The sequence below is a fragment of the Ursus arctos genome, unplaced genomic scaffold (genome assembly GCF_023065955.2).
Source record: "Ursus arctos isolate Adak ecotype North America unplaced genomic scaffold, UrsArc2.0 scaffold_3, whole genome shotgun sequence".
NCBI classification, from domain to species: Eukaryota; Metazoa; Chordata; class Mammalia; order Carnivora; family Ursidae; genus Ursus; species Ursus arctos.
Window position 1 is genome coordinate 79923689 of NW_026622985.1, and position 21890 is coordinate 79945578.

The 21890-nt window shown below is 50.4% G+C and overlaps 1 protein-coding gene across 1 annotated transcript; it reads left to right on the plus strand.

Annotated features, from left to right (window-relative positions):
• The first annotated feature begins 710 nt into the window (after window positions 1–710).
• SMO (smoothened, frizzled class receptor) lies at window positions 711–21518 on the plus strand. The gene is made up of 12 exons (XM_026510886.4): window positions 711–1608; window positions 13263–13468; window positions 14224–14433; window positions 14688–14860; window positions 15203–15422; window positions 15511–15634; window positions 16887–16979; window positions 17421–17529; window positions 18332–18517; window positions 18976–19124; window positions 19625–19759; window positions 20004–21518. The coding sequence occupies exons 1-12, from the start codon at window positions 1284–1286 to the stop codon at window positions 20435–20437; spliced, it is 2364 nt and encodes a 787-aa protein (XP_026366671.3). The 5' UTR covers window positions 711–1283; the 3' UTR covers window positions 20438–21518.
• The last annotated feature ends 372 nt before the right edge of the window (window positions 21519–21890 follow it).

Below are 21890 nucleotides of genomic sequence, written 5' to 3' on the forward strand. Positions count from 1 at the left end.
TCAAAGCCCCACAAGTAAAGGTGTGAGGAAAGGCCAAATGAGTAGACCAGGGAAAGAGAGCAGCAGAAACGTTTTCAGCCAGCATATGAGCAGCGAGGGCCATAAAGAATGGAATGGCTTCCTTTGAACATAACCAAAGACATGCCAGGGTCAGTCTTTGGAAACCACGGTTCATACTTCACACATCTGTAGCAATAAAGGCTGTTATTGGTACGTTTGGTTTCCAGACACCTGCTCTCACAGGTAACAGCAGTCAGGCAGCTGCCCCGAGTGACTCTGAGTTCATCTCTCACACAGGTTCTGAGTTGGAAGGACTGAGACAAGCGAGTCCCCCAAACCCTGGTTCTCCTCCAGAGGGCCCCGGGACAAGTTGAAAGATCTAACCAAAAACAGAAAAAACCGGCGGGTTGGGGAACCGGGCAAGGATGTAGGCTCCTGGGGACGTCAGGCATCCCCCCGTCTCTCCCATCGTAAACCAGAAGAGTCTATTCCCTGCAGACGAACAAGTCGAACGATCCTCAGGCCGATCAAGGTGCCCGCTGAGTCTGGTTGCAGCTCCCGGCCACGATTTCCTCCCATCTCTTGCCCCAGGGCGGCGAACGGGGTCACCAAAGCCCCCTGGCCCGGGCCCCTCTGGGCACCCGGGACAGTGAAGCTCGCGCTCCTCCTCTCTCGCATCCCCTCCCCTCCTCTTCCCTCCCTCTGCCAGTCCCTCCCCAAGCCGTGGCGGAGGTGGGGCCGGGCTTGGCTCGGCGAGGCCCGTGCATTCCAGAGAGCCGAGCGAGCTAAAGCAACAAAGGAGCCGGGGAGTCGGTGGGAGAAGTCGGGGGGCTGCGGCGCGCTCGGGCGAAGGTGGCGGCTGGGCCGCGGGCTGGCGCAGAGGAGAAGCCGGGGAGCTAGTCCCCCACCGCCGGCCCGCGCCTGGCCTCCATCGCAGGGCCGGGAGGTAGTTTTAATGGTGGAAGAAGGAATGGAGCTGGAGATTGGGGGCCCAGGGGGCTCCCGGGGCTGAAGACAATTTGGATTGCCCGGAGAAAGAGTAGAGAGTGGTGCATCCCGGCCGGGGCCTCAGCCGCCCAACATGGGCCCCGGGGTCCAAAGTTTGCGAAGTTGGGCGCCGAGGGCCCGCGGCGCGCGGAGCGTCCGAGGGGGCCCGGCACCGGACTTGCGGGGCGTACAGGTCGCCTGAGCCACAACCGCGGCCCCAAGGGTTGCGTGTGTGGCCGGGGGCTCCGGGAGCGGGCGGGGGCGCCGGGGCTTCTGCTGAGTTGGCGGGTTTGGCCATGGCCGCTGCCCGCCTCGCACGGGGGCCGGAGATCCTGCTCTTGGGGCTGCTGCTGCTGCTGGGGGGCCCGAGCCGGGGGGCGGCCTTGAGCGGGAACGCGACTGGGCCTGGGCCGCGGAGCGCGGGCGGGAGCGCGAGGAGGAGCGCGGCCGTGACCGGCCCTCCGCCGCTGCTGAGCCACTGCGGCCGCGCAGCCCCCTGCGAGCCGCTGCGCTACAACGTGTGCCTGGGCTCGGCGCTGCCCTACGGGGCCACCTCCACGCTGCTGGCCGGGGACTCGGACTCCCAGGAAGAAGCGCACGGCAAGCTCGTGCTCTGGTCGGGTAAGCGCGCGGGAGCCGGAGCCGGGGATTGCAGTGGTGGGATGCGGGGCGCTTGGGAGGAATAGGCTCGGGCCTGAGCTTTGGCGAGGGCGGGAGCTGCACCCGGGAGAGTTGGAAAAACACAGTCGGAAACTTTGGGTGCTGGCTGTAAGCCGGCTGGGACCCTCGGTGAGGAGGAGGGAGGGCGAGGCAGTGGAGGGAGCCGGTCACAAAAGGCCGGAGCAGGGTGGGTGCGCCAAGGATGCGGGGGGGAGGCGGTGAAGGGGTGAGGGGCCCATGAGGAGGGGGCTCAGAGCCACCGGAAAGGACGTTTTTTAAGAAATGGAGCTGCTGCATCTAAGTGCTGCTCTGGAAGCGGGGTCCTTGGGGATTCAAGGAGGTGTTTAGATCTTGGAAAATAAAGTCGAGTTGGAGAAGGAAAAAAGGAAAGATGGGGTAGATTTAGGCATTGAGGGACACGGTGGGGGGAAAGAACTGAGTGAAATTTGTGACGGAATCGAAACCCCCTGGTGTTGAGTAATTAAACGTTAACCAGAAATTTCCAGAAATCTTGTTTTGGGAGACAGGAAGTCCGGAGAACTGGGATCTTGTCTTGCTTTTACAGGAGATTTCCCTGTTTCCTCATCTGAAAAATGGGGACTCTGATCTTTTTCTGAGGTTGTGAAGGAATGAGTGTATTCTAAGGATTATTTGTGTATTCTTTGGAAGCTTGGATCCTCAGGCGGGTTCGGGGCTGCAGAAGGACACTTAAGTCTGGGACGTTGAGAGCCTGTGGAAACTTTCATAGTGGTCTGAAGTCCCAGACCACTCACCTCAGGGTAGGATTATGGCCTACCTGAAAAACTGCAGTGTGAACCCAAACAAATCCTTCCTCAGCAGTGTGGAGTGGATTCTCTCCCCACGTGCTTCTCTTCTGGGTTGGGGACCTGAGGGGGCCTGGGGAAGAGAACTGGTCTTGTCATCCCTTGCTTCTAGTCAGTGTGATTCCAAAACTGTCCTCGAAACAGAAAAACTGAAAGTCAGACGCCAACTTGACAACCTCCTTCTTTGGACAGGCCTTGGGTGCCCTACATCTCAGTTCTGCCCTGGGGGCTGGTGATGATCCCTCCTTCAGAGGGAGCATATGTGGGTTGCCTGTCATTGTCAACTTGGCCACTAGAGTTCTCAGAGTCATTGCTGGATGTTGGACAAAGCTTGTCATTCCTGGCCCGGTATCATTCTCTGGCAGATGCCAGAGGAGGAACTTGGAAGATGGTACCCATGGTGGAGCTACGTCCTCAGTAGGTATCAGGTTCTAAAGTCGGCATGTAGGCAGAAGCCATGTGTAATCAACGGTAGCTTTGAAAAATCCATAAGTTACGATTAACATAAGGTCTATGCGATTTTGCCTCTACACTCTTTTTATGGTGGTATGTTTGTATACATGTGTAACATATAGGGATGTATAGGATATAAGAAGGGACATACCTAGAAAATATAATTTTAGTCTTTAGAGTTATGTAAAAGCAAAAGAGCAGAAGACTGAAAGAATAAAAAAGGAACACGAAAGAAAGGTGTAAGCAGGTTTCTTTGAGCACTACCTGAAAGAAGGCTGCGTTTAGGAGCCAGCAGTATGGAAAATCAGATCTCTCAGCACTAGGAGCTCACTCCGTTCTGAGTTGCTCCCACTGAGAGGATAGTCACGCCCCCCACCCCACCCCTCTCTCCTTATTTATTTTGCAGGGACCGTGGTTGAATTCTGCTAAGTTAAATGCGTGTGTGGTGCTGCCCTTCTGTAGTTCCCATCAGATCAAGGAGGAAGGGTACGGACCTCTTTGCAGTCCCTACTCCTGAGAGCAGCTGTTGAGCAGGCAGAAGTGGTTTTGGCAGGAAGGTTTAGGAGCTAGAACCGTCTGCTGGCTGTGCAGTTTCGATCCTTCCTAGCTGGGCCTCAGGTGGGGCAGGGAGGGTCCTGCGGAGGTGCCAGCCTGGAGCCCAGGTCTTTAGTTCACTCTGCAGTTTTCTCTGCTGCCATCATCCCTCAGCTCTGCCACATTGTGTTTTCTGGTCGTTCTTTCTGCTAGATGTTCCGGGCAATCGGGTCAGAAGCAGATGGTGGTGCAAGCTGGGTCAGTGGTGGGTAGAATAAATCAGAGCCAAGTGTAAGAATCACAGACAGGCCTTTGGCTGGGAGCCTCTGGTGAGTGATCTGTCCTGTCCTGAGTACGTGGTCTTGATTTGACCACGTCTACATGGTCAGTGTCACCGGCTCTTGGAGGTGTTTTTGTGGGTGAAGGATGAAGATGGTCTAGGTTGTCTTTGTCTGGTGACTTTTGAAGGTAGAGCCTTGTTCTTCATTTTTTTTTTTTTTTTTTTTTTTTTAAGCCTCGAGAGTTCTGAGTACACAGCCATCCACTCATTCATTAAATTAGGCACTGGGTGCTTGCTACATGTCAGCCTGGATCAGGTTCCGGGCCCTATAAAGACGAAGAGTACAGACATGATCCCTGCCAACAAGCGGAAAACAGACAAACAGCTTTAGCAGTTCCTGTGAGAGGTATTGTGACAGGGTAGTGTGCTGAAGGAACACAAAGGACTTTGGGGAGCAAGGGAAGACCCCCCGAGGAACTGACCTTTAGCCTATGACCTGAGAAATAAGTAGGAATTACCTGAGCCAAGGTGGATGGGAAGGAATAGGAAGAGGAGACAGCATGCAAAGGTGAGGAGGCGAGAGGGCTTGGTTCTTTGAAAAGAGTGCAAGAATTTTAGCAGAGCTGGATCAAAGCGTGTGAGGGATAGAATTATAAGAGATAAGACACAGAGAGTTAGAAAGCAAAGGGAGTCATACCCCGTATTAAGAAGTTTGGATGTTATCCAGGAGATAATAAGGAGCCACTGAAAGCTTTTGAGCAAGGGAGAGATGTAATCATATTTGCATTTTAGAAAGATCTCTTTGAGTATTGTGTGAAGAAGCCGTGGGAGGGGGAAGGGCCTGGAGCCTGGTTGCTTGTCTAGGGAATGGTTGAAGTAGTCCAGGTGAGTGATGACAGGGGTCATGATGGAGGTGGGGGTCCATCATCCAGAGATGATGGGTACGGCTGAAGGAAGTGGACAGATCCAGAATTTCAGAGCTGGAACCAACGGGACTAGCTGATGAGTTGGATGGAAGGCATGAGTGAGCGGGAGGACCTAGGTTTCAGGCTTCAGGGGAAGGTAGAAGTGTTCCGTTTCTCTAAGCTGGGGATGCTGGAGGAGGGGAGGAGGTTGAGGAAGAAAGCATGGCTTCAGTTGGGCCATGGGAATTAGAGGGGCTCGATGGACATCTCTGTGGAGATTACCAGCAGATTTGGAGTAGGAGTTGCTGAGGAGAGCGGCCACTGCGTGCTTCCCCAGCCTAGAGCCTTTGGAAGTACGCCATTGAGCGAGGAAGTTTACAGCCCAGGCTGGACTACTTTCTAGATCTGCAGAGAACCTAGGTCCCTCCTGTATCTTTCGACTCTCTGGACTTGGGCTTATTCAGGCACTCAGCATCTTTCCCCATTATAGTTTGAAATGTCTCTTCATAGGCATTCCAAGCTGACCAGACAAACATAATATCCAGGCCACGGTCCACCTTGGGCCAAATCTGGTTTGGTATATGGGGCAAGAAAGCAGAGACCTGCGGCTGGTGAGGGAACTAGGTCCCTGACAGCCAGCACGTAGCCTCTTTGACCACTGCTGTGCTGTGTGTGCACAGGGATGTGTGGCCTTGCTGCCCAGCCGGGGGCCGCCAGTGGAAGAGAGCCAGAGAGGCTGGCAGGAGTTTCTCTTTTCCTCTCAGACATCTGGTTGAGGTGATGAGAGGAGGGATGTTTTTGGTGACGGTGGGTTGTTTGCAGGGGCAGATCAGAAAGAATTTCCCGAGAGCCATTCCCAAACCTGGCTGATGAGGAGAATCAGTTAAGATACATGTCTTTGGAAAGTATGAAAATACAGAAAAGCATCTACCGGCCCAAGTTTTAATTTTTGCTTTAGAGTTTTCACGTTTTAATTTATTTTTATTTATTTGTTTTGAAGATTTTAAGTAATCTCTGCACCCAACGTGGGGCTCACACCCACAACCCCAAGATCAAGAGTTGCACGCTCCTCCGACTGAGCCAGCCAGGTGCCCTGAGATTTTTAACTTTTTAATTGTAAAATGCTGTGTGTATACAGAAGGTGCATAAAACACAGAGGAACTAAATAACAAATAATTATAAAGTGACACCTGAGTCAAGAACTAGATCATGCCGGGCCACCAGAAGCTCCCCTTTGTCTTTTTCAATCACATCTCCTTCCTTTCAATTCTAGAAGTAACCACTACCTTAATGTTTTTGATTATCAATTCCTTTTTCCTCTACAGTTTTTTCATCTTGTTTTGGAATCCCTAAACAGTACGTTTCAGTTTTGAATGTTTTTGAGCTTTAAGCAAATCATGATATGTGTTTTCTTTTAGGTCTTTTATGTCGGCTTCTTTTGTTATACATTCTTTTGTAAGATTCATCCACGTTATTGCAGCTCATTTTTTTTTTCATTGCCAAACAGTATTCCATTGTAGAATATATCGCAATTTGTTCATCCGTCTTGTTTTTGTTAAACATTTAAGTTGTCTCCAGTTTTTGGCCACTGTGGATACCATTGCTGTGAGTATTCTTCTGTGTGTATCCTGTGCACCTGGGTCAATTTCCCGGTACCTACTTAGAGGAATGGGATTTCCAGACAGTAGGGCATGCGTAACCTTCAACTTTCCTGGGTAATACGAAGCAGTTCTCCAAAGTGGTTGTACCAACTGAGGTTCCCCAATAATCCCGTAGAAGAGTCAGCATTGCTCCACGTGATTCCTGATCCTCGGTGGTGTCAGCCTTTTACATTTTTGCCAATCTGGTGGCTGTATTGTGGCATGTATTTATGGTTTTAATTTGCATTTCCCTGATAACTAGTGAGGTTGAGTACCATTTCAAATATTTGCTGGCCATTTGGATTTCTTCTATTATGAAATGTCTGTCCACATCTTTGGCCCATTTTTCTATAGGGCTGTCATTTTCATAAGATTTGTAAGAGTTCTTTATGCTGGGTGTGAGTCCTTTATTGGTTGTAGGTGTTGAAAATATTTTCTGTGGCTTGCCTTTTCATTCTCTTTGTGTCTTATGTTAAACAAAAGTTCTGAGCTTTAAGGTAGTCATTTATAAAACTTTTTATGATTAGCGCTTATTGTCTTATTTTAAAAAGTCCTTTCATGGGGTGCCTGGGTGGCTCAGTCGGTTAAGCATCCTACTCTTGATTTTTGGCTCAGGTCACGATCTCAGAATCCTGAAGTTGCCCTGTGTGGGGCTCCCCGCCTGCTTCCCCTCTCTCTCTCCCTCTGCCCCTCCCAACCCACACTCGTGCACACACATTCTCTCTCTCTCTCTAAAATAAATAATCTTTTTTAAAAAAGTCCTTTCATAACACAAAGTCATAAACTTATTCTCTTATGTTATCTTCTCAAAACTTTTTAGATTTTCCTTTCAATTTAGACATTAATTCACTAGTTTCACATATGTCGTTTCAACATCATTTGTTAAAAAGAATATCCTTTCTCCACTCTTCTGCCATAAATCAAGTGTTCAAATATCTATTTGTTTCTGGGATCTTTATTCTGTTCCATGGCTCTATTTTGTCTATCCCTTGCTGATATATACCATCTTAATTATCATATCTTTTTAAAAAAGTATCATATCTTTATAACATAGTTCTTTACCTTCTTTGGGCTATGAACCTCTTTGGCAGTCTGGTAAAACCTATGGGCCCCTTCTCAGTATAACATTTTTACATTTATAAGGTAAAGCACATAAGATTAAAAAGGAGCATATAGGACTACAAAGGAAATGAATTATATTAAAATATAAATATCAAATATATTAAAACAATTTTGTGTTCTAACACATACATGATTCTTTATTAACACAAAGTAAGATGTACTATGTGTTTAATAACCACCATAATGTCAAGGTGGAGATGGACGGTAATAATATTTTGAGGTATCTGTAACAAAAATATCTGATTTCCGTATGTGACAAAAACACAAGTACTGATGACATTACTGTGGTGTGTGACTTACATCCGTAATTGAAGGAAAGGCTAAATTTCTGTTAGATGTAATTTTTTTCTCATCCAAGTTCATGGGCCTTAAATTCTCTCTGAGAATCCTTTGTGAGGGGCACCTGGATGGCACAGTCGGTTAAGCATCTGCCTTTGGCTCAGGTCATGATCCCAGGGTCCTGGCATCGAGCCCCGCATCGGGCTCCCTGCTCAGTGGAGAGCCTGCTTCTCCTTCTGCCTCTCCCCCTGGCTTCTGCTCTCTCTCTCTCACTCTCTCTCTCTCAAATAAATAAATAAAATCTTGGAACTCTTCGTGAGTTCCAAGCCAAGAAAAGAACCTCCACTGTTTTTTTGTTTTTGTTTTTATTTGAGAGATAGAGAGAGAGCACGAGTGGGTGGGGCAAAGGGAGAGGGAGAGAGAATCTCAAGTAGATTCCGCACTGAGCAAAGAGCCCAACGTGGGCTCCCTCTCACCACCATGGATCACGACCCCTCCACTGTTCTTATAACACTTACAGTATTTATGGTGTAGCAGTATCTAATAGAATCTGGGCTATTCTTGACCCTTTTTGTTTTAATATAAAAATAGTTGCTGGTGATTTTGATGGGGATTACGTATGCAGACTAATTTGAAAAAAAAAAAGACATCTTCACAATATTGAGTTTTCCAATCATTTCATTATATATTTCTGTCTATTTAGATCTTTCATTTTCCCAAATTTTTAATTTTTGTGCGGTGTTTCAATGTCATTTGTTAGATTTAATCCTAGGTACTTGATTTTTAAAACACTATTATAAATAGTCCCTTTGACATTTCATTTTCTGTTCGTTGCTGGCATTTAGAAATACAATTGATTTTGAATCCAGTAAACTAGCTAAATTTATTCTACACACATAGCCATCTCATTTGTGAATAATGAGTTTTGTATCTCCCTTTTCAAGACGTGTGTCTTTTATTTATTTATTTATTTATTTTTTTAAAAAAGATTTTATTTATTTATTCGACAGAGATAGAGACAGCCAGCGAGAGAGGGAACACAAACAGGGGGAGTGGGAGAGGAAGAAGCAGGCTCATAGCGGAGGAGCCTGATGTGGGGCTCGATCCCATAACGCCGGGATCACGCCCTGAGCCAAAGGCAGACGCTTAACCGCTATGCCACCCAGGCGCCCCAAGACGTGTATCTTTTAATCTTTATTGCCTCAATGCACTACTTAAGACATCCAGTACATTGTTAAATACAAAGGGGTAAAAGTAGCAGCATCCCTCATCTCTGACTTTCTGTGTTCTAAAGTTTTTCTGTCCTTCACCATTACGTATGATGTTGAGTGTAGGTTTCCTGTAGTTACATTTTATTAGATTAGGAATAAAATAAAGTGTTCTTTTATTCCTAATTTGCCTGTTCTTCTTTTTATCACGGATGGATGTTGGACTCTATCAACTACTTTTACATCTACTGATACTATCATATGATTTTTTTCTTCTTTAATCTGTTAATGTGGTAACTTGCATTGATTGAATTTCCTAATGTTAAGCCAATCTCAGAACAATGGTTTTCAACTTGACTGATCATCAGAATCACACAAAAAGTCATTTTTAAAGTTTCAGTTGTGGCAGGGGCGCCTGGGTGGCTCAGTTGGTTAGGCATCTGCCTTTGGCTCAGGTCATGATCTCAGCGTCCCTGGATTGAGCCCTGCCTCAGGCTCCCTGCTCAATGGAGAGTCTGCTTCTCCCTCTTTTTCTGCCCTCCCCCCAATGTGTGCTCTCTTTTTCTCAAATAAATAAAAATCTTTTTAAAAAAGTTTAAATCATGCCAAATATTTAAGAAGTCTATGAATATAGAAAATGCCAAGACTAATAGAACACCTGTGTCTTTATTTTTTCTTTTTGTTTCAGATTTTAATAAAATCAAAGAAATACAACAATACGGATAAAGTTGAGGTCCCCTTTCTTCTTGTCTACAATTTTGTTCCCTTCTCTTCTCTAGGGACATTCCCCCATCTCAGTAATTCGCATACTTATTTTTTTAAGCTTTATTACTCCTAAAAAAAATTGGTAGTATGGGCACATAGGACAAAATTCAGAAGTAACAAAAGTTAAATCCCTCGACTTCTACTTCCAGCTACTGACTTCCCCTTCGTAGAGGCAACCGCCAGCACTGGTTTTTGTGTGTCCTTTCAGAGATATCCAACATATGTGTAAGTGTAGATGTGTCCTTAGTTTTTTTCCTCCTACAACCAGTAGTAGCCTGCTCTTCAGACTGTTCTCACTCTACTGCATCCATGTAACAAGATGCATTGGAGGTAGTTTGATTTCAACGCAAATAGTTCAACCTTGCGTAGTGTCTTATTATGTTGATATATGATATTTTATGTCGCTGGTCTCCTATGGATGGCTGTGCGTTCACGCAGTTCCTACTCTTTTGCTGTTACAAACAATGCTGCAATGAATAATCTTATGTATTATCTTTGTAAACACGTGAAGTGGGATCGCAAGTATAAAATTTTGGTAGATAATACCAAACAGTCTCTGCAAGTGTTTACTAATTTCTGTTCTTACTAAAAATATACGTGCCAGTTTCACTCACATTCTTGTCAATACAACATTTTCAACTATTTTGATCTTTATCACTCTAAAAGTTTAAAAATTCTATCTCATTGTAGCTTTATTTCACATTTAGTTCATTAAGAGTGAGATTGAGGGGCACCTGGGTGGCTGAGTCGACTGACCTTGAGCTTCAGACCCTTGGTCTGACTCTTGGCTTCAGCTCAGGTCATGATCTCAGGGTGGTGGGATGGAGCCCCATGTCTCTCTCCCTCCTCCTCCCCCTCTGCCCCGCCTCCTACTTGTACTCTCTCTCTCTCTCAAATAAATGAATACAATCTTAAAAAAAAAAAAAAAAAAAAAAGAATGAGGGGCACCTGCGTGGCTCAGTTGGTCAAGCGTCTGTCTTCGGCTCAGGTCATGATCCCAGGGTCCTGGGATCGAGTCCCGCATCAGGCTCCTGCTCGGTGGGAAGTCTGCTTCTTCCTCTCCCACTCCCCCTGCTGGTGTTCCCTGTCTTGCTGTGTTTCTCTCTGTCCAATAAATAAAATCTTAAAAAAAAAGAAAAGAATATATATTTTCTCAAGTGTATTGCTTTTCTTATGGTCTTGTATTTTACTCTACTGAATTATCTATTTTTCTGAAGTCTTTTTAAATCTTTTCTTTTATAGCTTCTGAGTTTTGTGTCATACTTCAAAAAGCCTTCTCTATTTCAAGATTTTAAAAAACATTTCCCATCTTTTCCTCTGATACTTTAATTTTTAAAACCCATATAGTCATTTTAATTCATCCAGAATTTATTTTTATGTAAGAAATGGGGTAAGGATCCAAATTATTTTTTCCCCTAGATAGTTCTTCAATTGTCTTCTAAGATTTCTTTAATAATCTGTCTTTTCCTTGGGTAGTTTATTTTTACAGTACAGAACAATATTTAAAATGAAAAAAAAAAGCAACAAAATCCCACATTTTTAGAAGTTGATTACTGCAAATATCACAAAATGCAGAAAAACAACACAATATTTTTAGTAATCAACTGCTTGCTACTCCTCTGGAATACATTTTACTCCGGTGAGCTCCCCCCATTTTAAATATATTGTTCAGTAAGCATCCAGTAACGTTCACTTTTTCTTTGTTGTACAGTTCTACGAATTTAGACAAACACATAGTTAGGTAACCAGCCACTACACTGAAGATAGTGACAATCCCATCAGACCCAAATATTCCCTTGTGCTGCTCCTTTGTAGGCAAATTCTCCGCCTACCCAACTCCTGACAACCTTACTGCTGTGTTCTCCATCCATACTGACTTGGTCAGAATTTCTGAGAGCAGAGTTCTCCATCTAGAATGATAAGGGTCCCCAGGTGATTCTGATTTGAGTCGGGTCTGGAAACAGTTAACTGAGGACATTGCTTCTTTTTTTTTTTTTTAGAAGTCGGTTTTTGTTTTTTTTTTAAGATTTTATTTATTTATTTGTCAGAGAGAGAGCACACGCACAAGCAGGGGGAGCGGCAGGTAGAGGGAGAGGGAGAAGCAGGCTCCCCACTGAGCAGGGAGCCCAATGCAGGACTCGATCCCAGGACTCTGGGATCATGACCTGAGCCGAAGGCAGACGCCTAACAGACTGAGCCACCCAGGCGTCCCAGGACATCACTTCTTGACGGGAACTTGCTCTGTGGCCCTGGGAATAGGCTTTGTGGTAGTGGGAGCTGTGAGTGGTCAGAGATCTCAGATGAGTAATAACAGCAAATATTTCCTGGGTGCCTACTATCTGACAGGTACCACGCTAAACACATACAATGCATTATCTAACTCTTCACAACATTTCCACGAGGTAAATCTATTATGCCCACTTCACAGATGAGGAAACTGAGGCTAGAGATAAATTTGCCCAAGATCACATAGCCGGCTAATGGTAGAGCCAAGGTTTGGGGACCCAGGGAGGCTAATTGCAGTTTCCATTCCCCATATCTCTCTACTGTATTGCCTTCCTCCCAAAAAGAGCAGATAACTGCCCCACCACCCCCAGCCTGGCAGTGTGGCAGTCACCCAGTTTGGTCTCACGTCCTTAGAAGCCTCTCCTAACACAACTTCTTGTGTGGGCAACATGTGTTCCTGAAGCGGGGATGACTCGGGAGGGCAATGGGGGCAGAATGCTGAGTGGGCCCAGCCCCTGGGGAGCAGGGTAGAGGCCTGGGTTGGGCCAGGGGCGCCGGGAGACCTCCACCTGTTTCTGTCTTGCTGACAACACGTTTCCTCCCTCTGCACTGGACAGAGCCTCCTCTGTTTCTCTCCATCTGATTTCCTGTTTCCTCCTCTGGCTTTGGAGTACCTGGCTCCCCTGACTACCTCTTCTTAAGCTCCCACCTGTTCTCTGTTTCACCTCAGCTTGGTAAGAGGAACAAGGATCCTGGGGTCTGGGCGAGGGGCAATATCTGGTTCCGGTGCGTGGGCCTTGCAAGGGGTGGGTCCCACAACCTCCCTTTCCCCTGGAAGAGACCTGTAGAAGGTTTTAAGGGTGCCCCTGAAAAGGTAAAAGGCAAGTCGGCTTGGGGTTCTCAGCCAGAGGCATAATACTCCCTAGCAGGCATTTGGAAATGGAGGCTGCTTTTCGAAAACTTAAATTGAATTACAATATACATTCAGAAAAGTGCATGGATCATAGGCTTGCTTTTCACAAGGTGAACACACACATGTAACCGCTACCAGATCAAGAAATGGAACATGACCAGCATCCCAGAGGCCCCCCTCTGGCCTTCCAGTCACCAACCCTGGAGTAAGGGCAAAGGGGGGCATTTTGTGGTTGTCATAATGACTTAGGGGTTCTGCTGGCATTTAGTGGGAAGGGTCTAGGGAGGCCAAATATTCTGCAGCACAAAGAATCATCCTGCCCAAATGCCCTGTTGAGAAACACTGTGCCTGACCGCTCTAGCATTGTGGCACAGGGACTTGCCTTAGGCCTGGGAACAGCTGTGACTGTGGGTCAGCGTGGGGAGGGGTTTCACGGCAATGTATCCACCCTGTTGCCTCCCCGCAGGCCTCCGGAACGCCCCCCGCTGCTGGGCAGTGATCCAGCCCCTGCTGTGTGCTGTGTACATGCCCAAATGCGAGAATGACCGGGTGGAGCTGCCCAGCCGCACCCTCTGCCAGGCTACCCGAGGCCCCTGTGCCATCGTGGAGAGGGAGCGCGGCTGGCCTGACTTCCTGCGCTGTACCCCTGACCGCTTCCCCGAGGGCTGCCCGGTGAGTGCTTTGAGGGGGCAGGCCCCAGGCCTAGGGCAGGGCCCCCACAGGAGGCAGGGGCAGGGGAGCCCCACAGCCTTCTCTCCTGGGAGACTCCACATCTGCAGCCATGGGGTCAATGAGCCACAAACCCAAACTGACGCTCGCTGGCTGGGCCCGTCTGTTAGGGATTATCTGTTATTTATAAAAGATAACTGTGTTCAACAAATATTTTTTGAGCACCTACTCTACTAGGTGTTGGGGAGTTTGTGGCCTCACGGACGACAGGAGCTCCTTCTCTAAGAAGTTTATCATGTATTTAGGGGTCAAGGCATGCACACATAAAACAGCTAGAGATGCCAAGATGGAGGGTGGGTGACCTCATTCTGGTGGCCAAGGAGAGCTGGAAGTCATAATAATAATAACAGCAGTGATTTTGGTAATAATACTAGTTATTTTTATTTACTACCGGCCAAATACCATATAAGCAGTTTACATCTATTTATTCATTTAACCCTTATACCATACCATGAAGTAGCAACTACTTTCTTAGAGCTGGGGAAACTGAGGCAAGAGAGAGGTCAGATCATTTGCCCCAGGCTATTGATATAGTTGTCATGGAGTGGCCAGGCTGGGATTCAAAAGCTGAAAGGTTGTCTCCAGCCTGTGCTCTTGGGCACTCTGCCGTGCTACCCTGATGCCTCGCATTAAACCGAAGAGCACCCCTGCGCCTCCTGCTCCCTTTTGCACTGGCTTCTCCCCTTCCCTTGTGCCAGAATGAGGTGCAGAACATCAAGTTCAACAGTTCGGGCCAGTGCGAGGCTCCCTTGGTTCGGACTGACAACCCCAAGAGCTGGTATGAGGACGTGGAGGGATGTGGGATCCAGTGTCAGAACCCGCTGTTCACCGAGGCCGAGCACCAGGACATGCACAGCTACATCGCAGCCTTCGGGGCGCTCACGGGCCTCTGCACGCTCTTCACCCTGGTCAGTGGAGGGCAGGCCTGCGGGCGGGGGGAGTCAGCAGAAAGGGGGCCTAGAACCCGCAGCCTATTAAGTGGGATGGAAGTGGATTGTCAGGCAGCTGGACTATGGGAGCAGAGGAAAGCGGGGAGGTGATAACCTGGTCGGGTCCCCAGGGAAGGGTCTGGATAGGAGGGGCCCGGGGTTCAGACAAGGGCGTCTGTGGCAGCAGCATCACCCTGACCTCATAGAACGGCCCTTTCACTTCTCTCTCCTAGGCCACGTTTGTGGCTGACTGGCGGAATTCGAATCGCTACCCTGCTGTCATTCTCTTCTATGTCAATGCGTGTTTCTTTGTGGGGAGCATTGGCTGGCTGGCCCAGTTCATGGATGGCGCCCGCCGGGAGATTGTCTGCCGTGCAGATGGCACCATGAGGCTTGGGGAGCCCACGTAGGTGTCTTGGGGACCCAGAAGGGAGGGTGAGGGGCAGAAGGCTGAAATGTGTGTTTCCCACAAAAGGGACAGGTGGGGCTTGAAAGTGAGATTTCAGTGTAGGCTTCAGCTCTGCTTGTGGTGCCCGAAGATTCCAGCGTTAGGACTATGATTATTGGCATCTGCTCCGGGAGGCATCTTCCATACCCTCTTTGAATCCCACCTGGGTCCTGTCTCTAAGTCCTGACTCCTAGGGAACCTCCAGACCTTAGAAGCCAAGGATCTGGGGACAGGGTGGAGAGAGCAGATAAAGGAAGTACAGAATGACCTCCCCAGCTGACCCCTCACATGTCCGCACAGCTCCAATGAGACCCTGTCCTGCGTCATCATCTTTGTCATCGTGTACTACGCCCTGATGGCTGGTGTCGTCTGGTTTGTGGTCCTCACCTATGCCTGGCACACCTCCTTCAAAGCCCTGGGCACCACCTACCAGCCTCTCTCCGGCAAGACCTCCTACTTCCACCTGCTCACATGGTCACTCCCCTTTGTCCTCACCGTGGCAATCCTTGCTGTGGCCCAGGTATGGCGACTGGTAGGGGACTGGGGACCAGAGCGGAGTGGGCTTGGTGACCCACTGTGTCCCTCCCCCCCACCCCTTCCTGCCGCAGGTGGATGGGGACTCCGTGAGCGGCATCTGTTTTGTTGGCTACAAGAACTACCGATACCGCGCTGGCTTCGTCCTGGCCCCGATCGGCCTGGTGCTCATTGTGGGAGGTTACTTCCTCATCCGAGGTGAGTGAGCACTGGGCCAGCACCAGCCAGGCAACAAAATGCGCTGAGCACCTGCTCTGCGGAAGGAGGAGCGAGGAGCCGCCAGCTCTGCTGCCTTGGCGGTGGGACCTCCGTCGCTCCCCCAGGGTCTTGGTGCTAACGGAAGGTGCCCCCTCTGGGCAGACACAGTTTCATGGCTCCTTGGGGTGGGACAGCCCTTTTGTGCTGGCCAGAGAAATGCAGCTGCTTTCTCCAGGGCCTTGGGCCAGAGCTCGCAGCGTGTTGAACAGATCCTGAGCTGGGATCTAGCGCCTGGCCTGTCCCCATTCACCAGCTCGGGGCCTTCGGTCGTGGCAGTCCTTGCCACCTTGCACGGTGTGTGCACCCTGAATTTCTCTCTGGTCTCCATGTCTTGGAGCCAGGCTCCTCATCTGCCTCCTACCCACAACGGTTTCCACAACACGCACAGATTTGCTGTTCCCTCATTTCCCGTCTGAAGCCGCCGCCTCCACTGTAAGCCTCCGTCTCTTCTTAGCCCCTTCTTGTTGCATTTTCTTTGTAAACTTCAGCCCCCTCGCCCTGTGCTGTCAGCCTTCGGTTCAGCCCACACCTCTTGTTGGCAGTCTCGGGGCCTCTGATTCATGTTTCGTATCTGTGCGGTCCTGTACGGTAGGCACCGGCCACATGTGTTGAAACCCGTCCAGATTGAGATGTGTCCTGAGTATAATATCCACGCAGTATTGCAAATACTTAGCACAAAGAAAGCAAACTAGCTCATCAGTAGTTTGTTATATGGAATCTGTGTTGAAATGTTAATTAAACAATGACATGTTGTTTATGAAATGTATGGAAATTAGCTTCCCTTGCATCTTTTTACTTTTTTAATGTGGCTGCTAGAAAATCTGAGATTATGTATGTGGCTCACGTTGCATTGCTATTGGCTAGCCTGTTCTCGCGTCTCTTTTTAATGTCTTTTCCATCAGTACCGCTTTGACCTGGCTGCCTTACGTAGGGGTGGCTGGAGCCAGGACCAAGGCACCTTCTCTCTCTTCTTGTCTCCTTCTCTCTGTTCTTGTCTGTCTGTTCTGGGCTCTGCCCCGGTCCTTCCAGGGCACAGCACGTCTGCCACCACCTGTGCTCCCTTTCTCCAGTGTCTCCAGTTCCCCAAGCTGTAAATCATAGGAGTGAGCAGACTGGGGACTCCCTGCCCCACCCATCCCTCCCGGGAGAGTGGCCTCGCCCCCCTAATGTCCGCTGTCTCTCTTCTGTCCAGGAGTCATGACTCTGTTTTCCATCAAGAGCAACCATCCCGGGTTGCTGAGTGAGAAGGCTGCCAGCAAGATCAATGAGACCATGCTGCGCCTGGGTGAGTGGACCTCAAGGCCTTTACTGGCCAGTCCAACACTGTCCCCTCCTGGGGCTGTGGGACCTGCAGGATAGGGTCTTGGAGGATGCAGTGTCAGTGGTGCAAGTTAGCAGCCAGGGGGACAAGACAAGGCTTTGGGGCGTGTGTGTGTGTGTGTGTGTGTGTGTGTGTGGTGATGGTGGTAGCCGCTCAAAAGAAGGGGGCCTTCTTGGACAGAGGAATTCAAGTTCACGCCAAGACTGCTTCCTCATGGCCACTGCTCCACAGTTGGCTCACGTGCCCTTCGGGCCTCGTGTTGGACAATACAGCAAACTGAGCCTGGCATGGATTCACCCCAGACTCAGCTATCTTTCAGGCCTGAGGGGGGCAAGTACCTTGTCCACACTGCTGCTCCACACCTTGGATAGCTAATGCTCTGCCCCCCCTCCCGGCCCTCCACAGGCATTTTTGGCTTCCTGGCCTTTGGCTTTGTGCTCATCACCTTCAGCTGCCATTTCTACGACTTCTTCAACCAGGCTGAGTGGGAGCGCAGCTTCCGGGACTATGTGTTGTGAGTGCAGAGGTGGGGGCTGGGGGGCAGCTGCCGTGGGAGCTGGAGCCTGGACTGCAGAGACCGCCCTTCTTGCCCCTCAGCAGGGGTCTGCCGGGTCCCTGCCTCCGATGGCAGGTGAAACTGCCCACCTTGCTCTGGGCGCCCGAGATGTCATTTGCTCTGTAATTTGCAAATACGGCAGACGGCTCTCCTACCCTGGCTCAACTCTGCCCTCCTCTCTGCACGAGCCGCGGTCTGGCTGGTGTGTTTGTAACTGTTAAGCCCTCTCATGTGGGGGCTTCTCTGATGACTCTGTGTTGGCCACTCTCATTCTCACGTACTCTGTTACAGAGCCCTGCACAGAAATAGTTGCCTCGCCAGGATAGGTTAACGACCCGCTAATACTTGCTAGCTTTGTCTGTGCTTTTTTGTATCACCGTGACGATGAATCTGAGCGTAAGGCAGCTCACCCGCTGAAACCCTTGCTGATGGCAGGAACAGCAGTTACAGGGCTCATTAAAAGGAACACCAGTCCATGTCCTGACTGCCTCCGGCTCTTCCTTAAGGGCTCCAGCTTCCAGTCTTTAAACCACACTGATGGCTGGTTCTTCCCCAGAGATTTGATTTAATTGTCTGGGGTGTGACCCAGACACTAGTAGTTATTAAAAGTAACTCTAATGTCCCAAGTGACTCTAACGAGCACCCAGGGTTGTGAATCATTGCTGTGGGGCTTAGCTCTTTCTGAAGTCTTTGGATGGATTGTCTAGGTACTACTCAGGAGACCCAGAAAGCCTCAATGTCTGCTATCCCCCTGCCACAGGTGCCAGGCCAATGTGACCATCGGGCTGCCCACCAAGAAGCCCATCCCCGACTGTGAAATCAAGAATCGCCCTAGCCTCCTGGTGGAGAAGATCAACCTGTTCGCCATGTTTGGAACCGGCATTGCCATGAGCACCTGGGTCTGGACCAAGGCCACGCTGCTCATCTGGAGGCGCACCTGGTGCAGGTGGGGTCAGCAGCCAGCTGGTTCTGACCTTGCGGCCTTACTCTCTCAGGCTTGGTGTCCCCACCAACAGGTGTTGTGGGCTCCATGGTCCCCCAGCAGTCTTGGGCAGGCTGGTTTTCTAAGTGTCTGCGCTGAGCTGCGTAAGGCTGCCTTCTCTGTGGCTCACCACTGCCCCCTGGTGACACCTCCTGTCCTTGGGAGGACTGATCAAGTGCTGAGCCAGCTTCTGGCATCTTCTGCGAGTGGAATGATTGGAGTGATTTGAGTACTGGGCATACAGGAGCCCTGAATTCTAGGCCCACTTCTTTGCAGAGGTCTCTACACCTCAGAGTCCTCGAGGGACTTGGGGCCCTCTGGAGGCTACTTCCCTGGAGGGAATGGCTTCACTGGTCTTTCACGAGACTTGATGGGAAGAGGCTGTTCCTCCACTTCCCCTCCCCCGCCTCTTCCGCTCTCAGGTTGACTGGGCAGAGTGATGATGAGCCCAAACGCATCAAGAAGAGCAAAATGATCGCCAAGGCCTTCTCCAAGCGGCGTGAGCTGCTGCAGAACCCAGGCCAGGAACTCTCCTTCAGCATGCACACTGTCTCCCACGAGGGGCCTGTGGGTGAGCCGTGGGCCCCTTTCCTCCACTGGAGCCACTCAGTACCCGTAGTACCTGGGCCCCATCCCCCTAGGCTGGTGTGGACACATGGACTGTTTGGAAGGCTGGGAGGAATAAAGCACCCCGGCCTCTCCTCACACACTCAACACTGTCCAGTCCCCCTTCCATCCCTGGCTACTCTGCCCTCTCTTTCTGCTCCTGGGTCTGCCTGCTGGTACTTTGGTTTCAAAAGGACCCATCTGCCTCTCCCTTCTGTCCTCTCCAATTGTTCTCCCTGGGCTGGAGTAAGTCAGGGCTCCAGGAGCTGGATTTCTGGCCTCTAGTGAGGCCCCACTCTTCACAATGGGACTGGGTAGATCGCTGTGATTACCTGGGTGGGCTTTCTGGGCTAGCTGGATGGGGAAGGAGCTGCTGGGAGAAGGTAAATGTGCTGAGTGAGGGAGGAGCCATCATCCAAGGACTGGGCAGTCATGATTCCTTAGCCTTTCCTTCCATCCCCACAGCGGGTTTGGCCTTTGACCTCAATGAGCCCTCTGCCGACGTGTCCTCTGCCTGGGCCCAGCATGTCACGAAGATGGTGGCTCGGCGAGGAGCCATACTGCCCCAGGATGTGTCTGTCACCCCTGTGGCAACTCCAGGTATGAGGGATCAGGCTTTTGTAGGAAGGTGGGGGCATGGAGGCTGGGGGTTCTTGGGACTGGAGACCAGCAGCTGCCAGAGGGGAGGAGGAAGGAAAGGCCCTGGTGGGTCTGGAGTGTGGAACGGAGGCACTGGAGCCCTAGAGTTGTGGGTCACAGAGCTCAAAAGTAGGGGTCTCAGGAGAGAACGGGTGATACGGACAGAGCCAGCCTCCCAAGCTCACGTTCTCTCTCCTGCCATCAGTGCCCCCAGAGGAAAAAGCCAACCTGTGGTTGGTTGAGGCAGAGATCTCCCCAGAGCTGGAGAAGCGCCTGGGCCGGAAGAAAAAGCGGAGGAAGAGGAAGAAGGAGGTGTGCCCACTGGTGCCGCCCCCTGAGCTTCACCACCCCGCCCCTGCCCCTGCGACCAGCGCAGTTCCTCGCCTGCCTCAGCTGCCCAGGCAGAAGTGTTTGGTGGCCGCAGGTGCCTGGGGAGCCGGGGAATCCTGCCGTCAGAGAGCCTGGACCCTGGTCTCCAACCCTTTCTGCCCAGAGCCCGGTCCCCTGCGGGACCCATTTCTGCCCAGTGCCGCAGTTCCCACGGCCTGGGCTCAGGGCTGCCGCCAGGGGCTGGGGCCCGTTCACTCCCGCACCAACCTGATGGAGGCCGAGCTCATGGACGCAGATTCAGACTTCTGAGCCTGGAGAGCGGGGCCGGGGCTTGGAAAGAGGAGCAAAGACCGTTCTGAGGTGCTTCATCCCCCCTGAGAGTGCCTCCCCAGGATCTTGTCTTCCAGAGAACCTGAGGGTGCAGTGCCCTCCCAGGAGGACTCTCTGTGTCTGGCTCCTGGCAGCAGGACTGCGGGGAAGGGCCCTGACGTCTCCACGGGTGGGCCTCATCTAGGGAAGGGCCCTGGAGCTCAGGGTCCCTGTTTCTGCCCCGCCAGCTGGAGTCTGGCTGGCAGTATCCATCCGCAGCTCGGTCATGGGAGAGGCAGAGCTTGAGGGGGGACAGTAATGGGAGAGGCGGGGGTGACAGTACCCAGAGTGGGCTGTGGTGGCCAACGAGGCAGCCAAGCCTGTGCCTGGCAGATGAGGGCTGGCTGCCCTTTTCTGGCACTCTCAGACCAAATGTGTTTATTGTGTCATAGCCCTTTGTCTAAGTGCGGACAGGGCTCCCTTCTCCCTCTTCCAGGTGGTTGTGGAGCTGGAAGTGCCCATTCTCACAGGGGCTATAACCTCTCTCCACAGGAGTCCAGCTGGCCCGACCCCAGGCCAGTAACCCATCCTGTGTGCTCCTGTACCCTCCTTCCCCTTTCCCATTTCAGTTCAACCAGGCCAACCTCTTCCTGTTTCCCGTTTGTCGATTAGGACCCAGAACTGCTGCATGTCCCCCCCCCTTCTGATGCTGGGCTCCATCTCCAGGTGAGAGATTGGCTCAGCTCTGGAGCCCGGTGTGGTGTAGAAGCAGTGAGTGACAGAGAGGCTCTGGGCCCCTGAGAGACGTGTGTTCTCTCTTCCTCCCATCCATCTAGTGGGGGATGGATCCTCTGACTTGAGGGGCTACCCTGGGAGGCTGCTGGAGCTTCAGCCAGGCAGGAAAGCTTCCTTCAACTTCCACAATTGGTGGGTGAGGAGATTCCCACTTCTCATAACTCCTAACTATGTCCCCGATTTCAAGAACCAGACAGCAGGAAGCCTTAGGAGCTGGCTGGGTTCCAGATCGGGGATAGGGATGGGGAGACGAAATACAAACAGTAAATAAAAGGTTTTTGTATAAGCTCTTGGTGTGCTGCTTTTTCACAGGCCCTGGTCTTGAGAGGGGCGCCTGACTGGCTCAGTAAGTAGAGCAAGCAACTCTTCATCTCGGGGTCGAGAGTTTGAGCCCCACATTAGCCATAGAGATTATTTAAAAAAAAAAAAAAAGTAAAGTAAAATTAAATTAAAATACAATAACATAACAACATAACATAACATAAAATCCACAGGCCCTGGTCTTGACCTGTTTACCTGGTCCTGATCGCATTTTTCCCCACTTCCTCCTCAGGCTATTCTGAAAGGCGAACAGCTTGGTGCTATTGAGGTCATGACGGACAGATGTCAGGCTGATGTCAGCTTAGTGCTGGCTGGCTTTCCCGGCCGTTGGTTTCCA

Excerpts from the sequence above, each read along its gene's own strand:
- SMO (XM_026510886.4), top strand. The coding sequence starts at position 1,284 with ATGGCCGCTGCCCGCCTCGCACGGGGGCCGGAGATCCTGCTCTTGGGG. Across the intron at positions 14,434-14,687 it reads TCTGCACGCTCTTCACCCTG|GCCACGTTTGTGGCTGACTG; the intron begins GTCAGTGGAGGG and ends TCTCTCTCCTAG. Across the intron at positions 18,518-18,975 it reads TGGAGGCGCACCTGGTGCAG|GTTGACTGGGCAGAGTGATG; the intron begins GTGGGGTCAGCA and ends TTCCGCTCTCAG.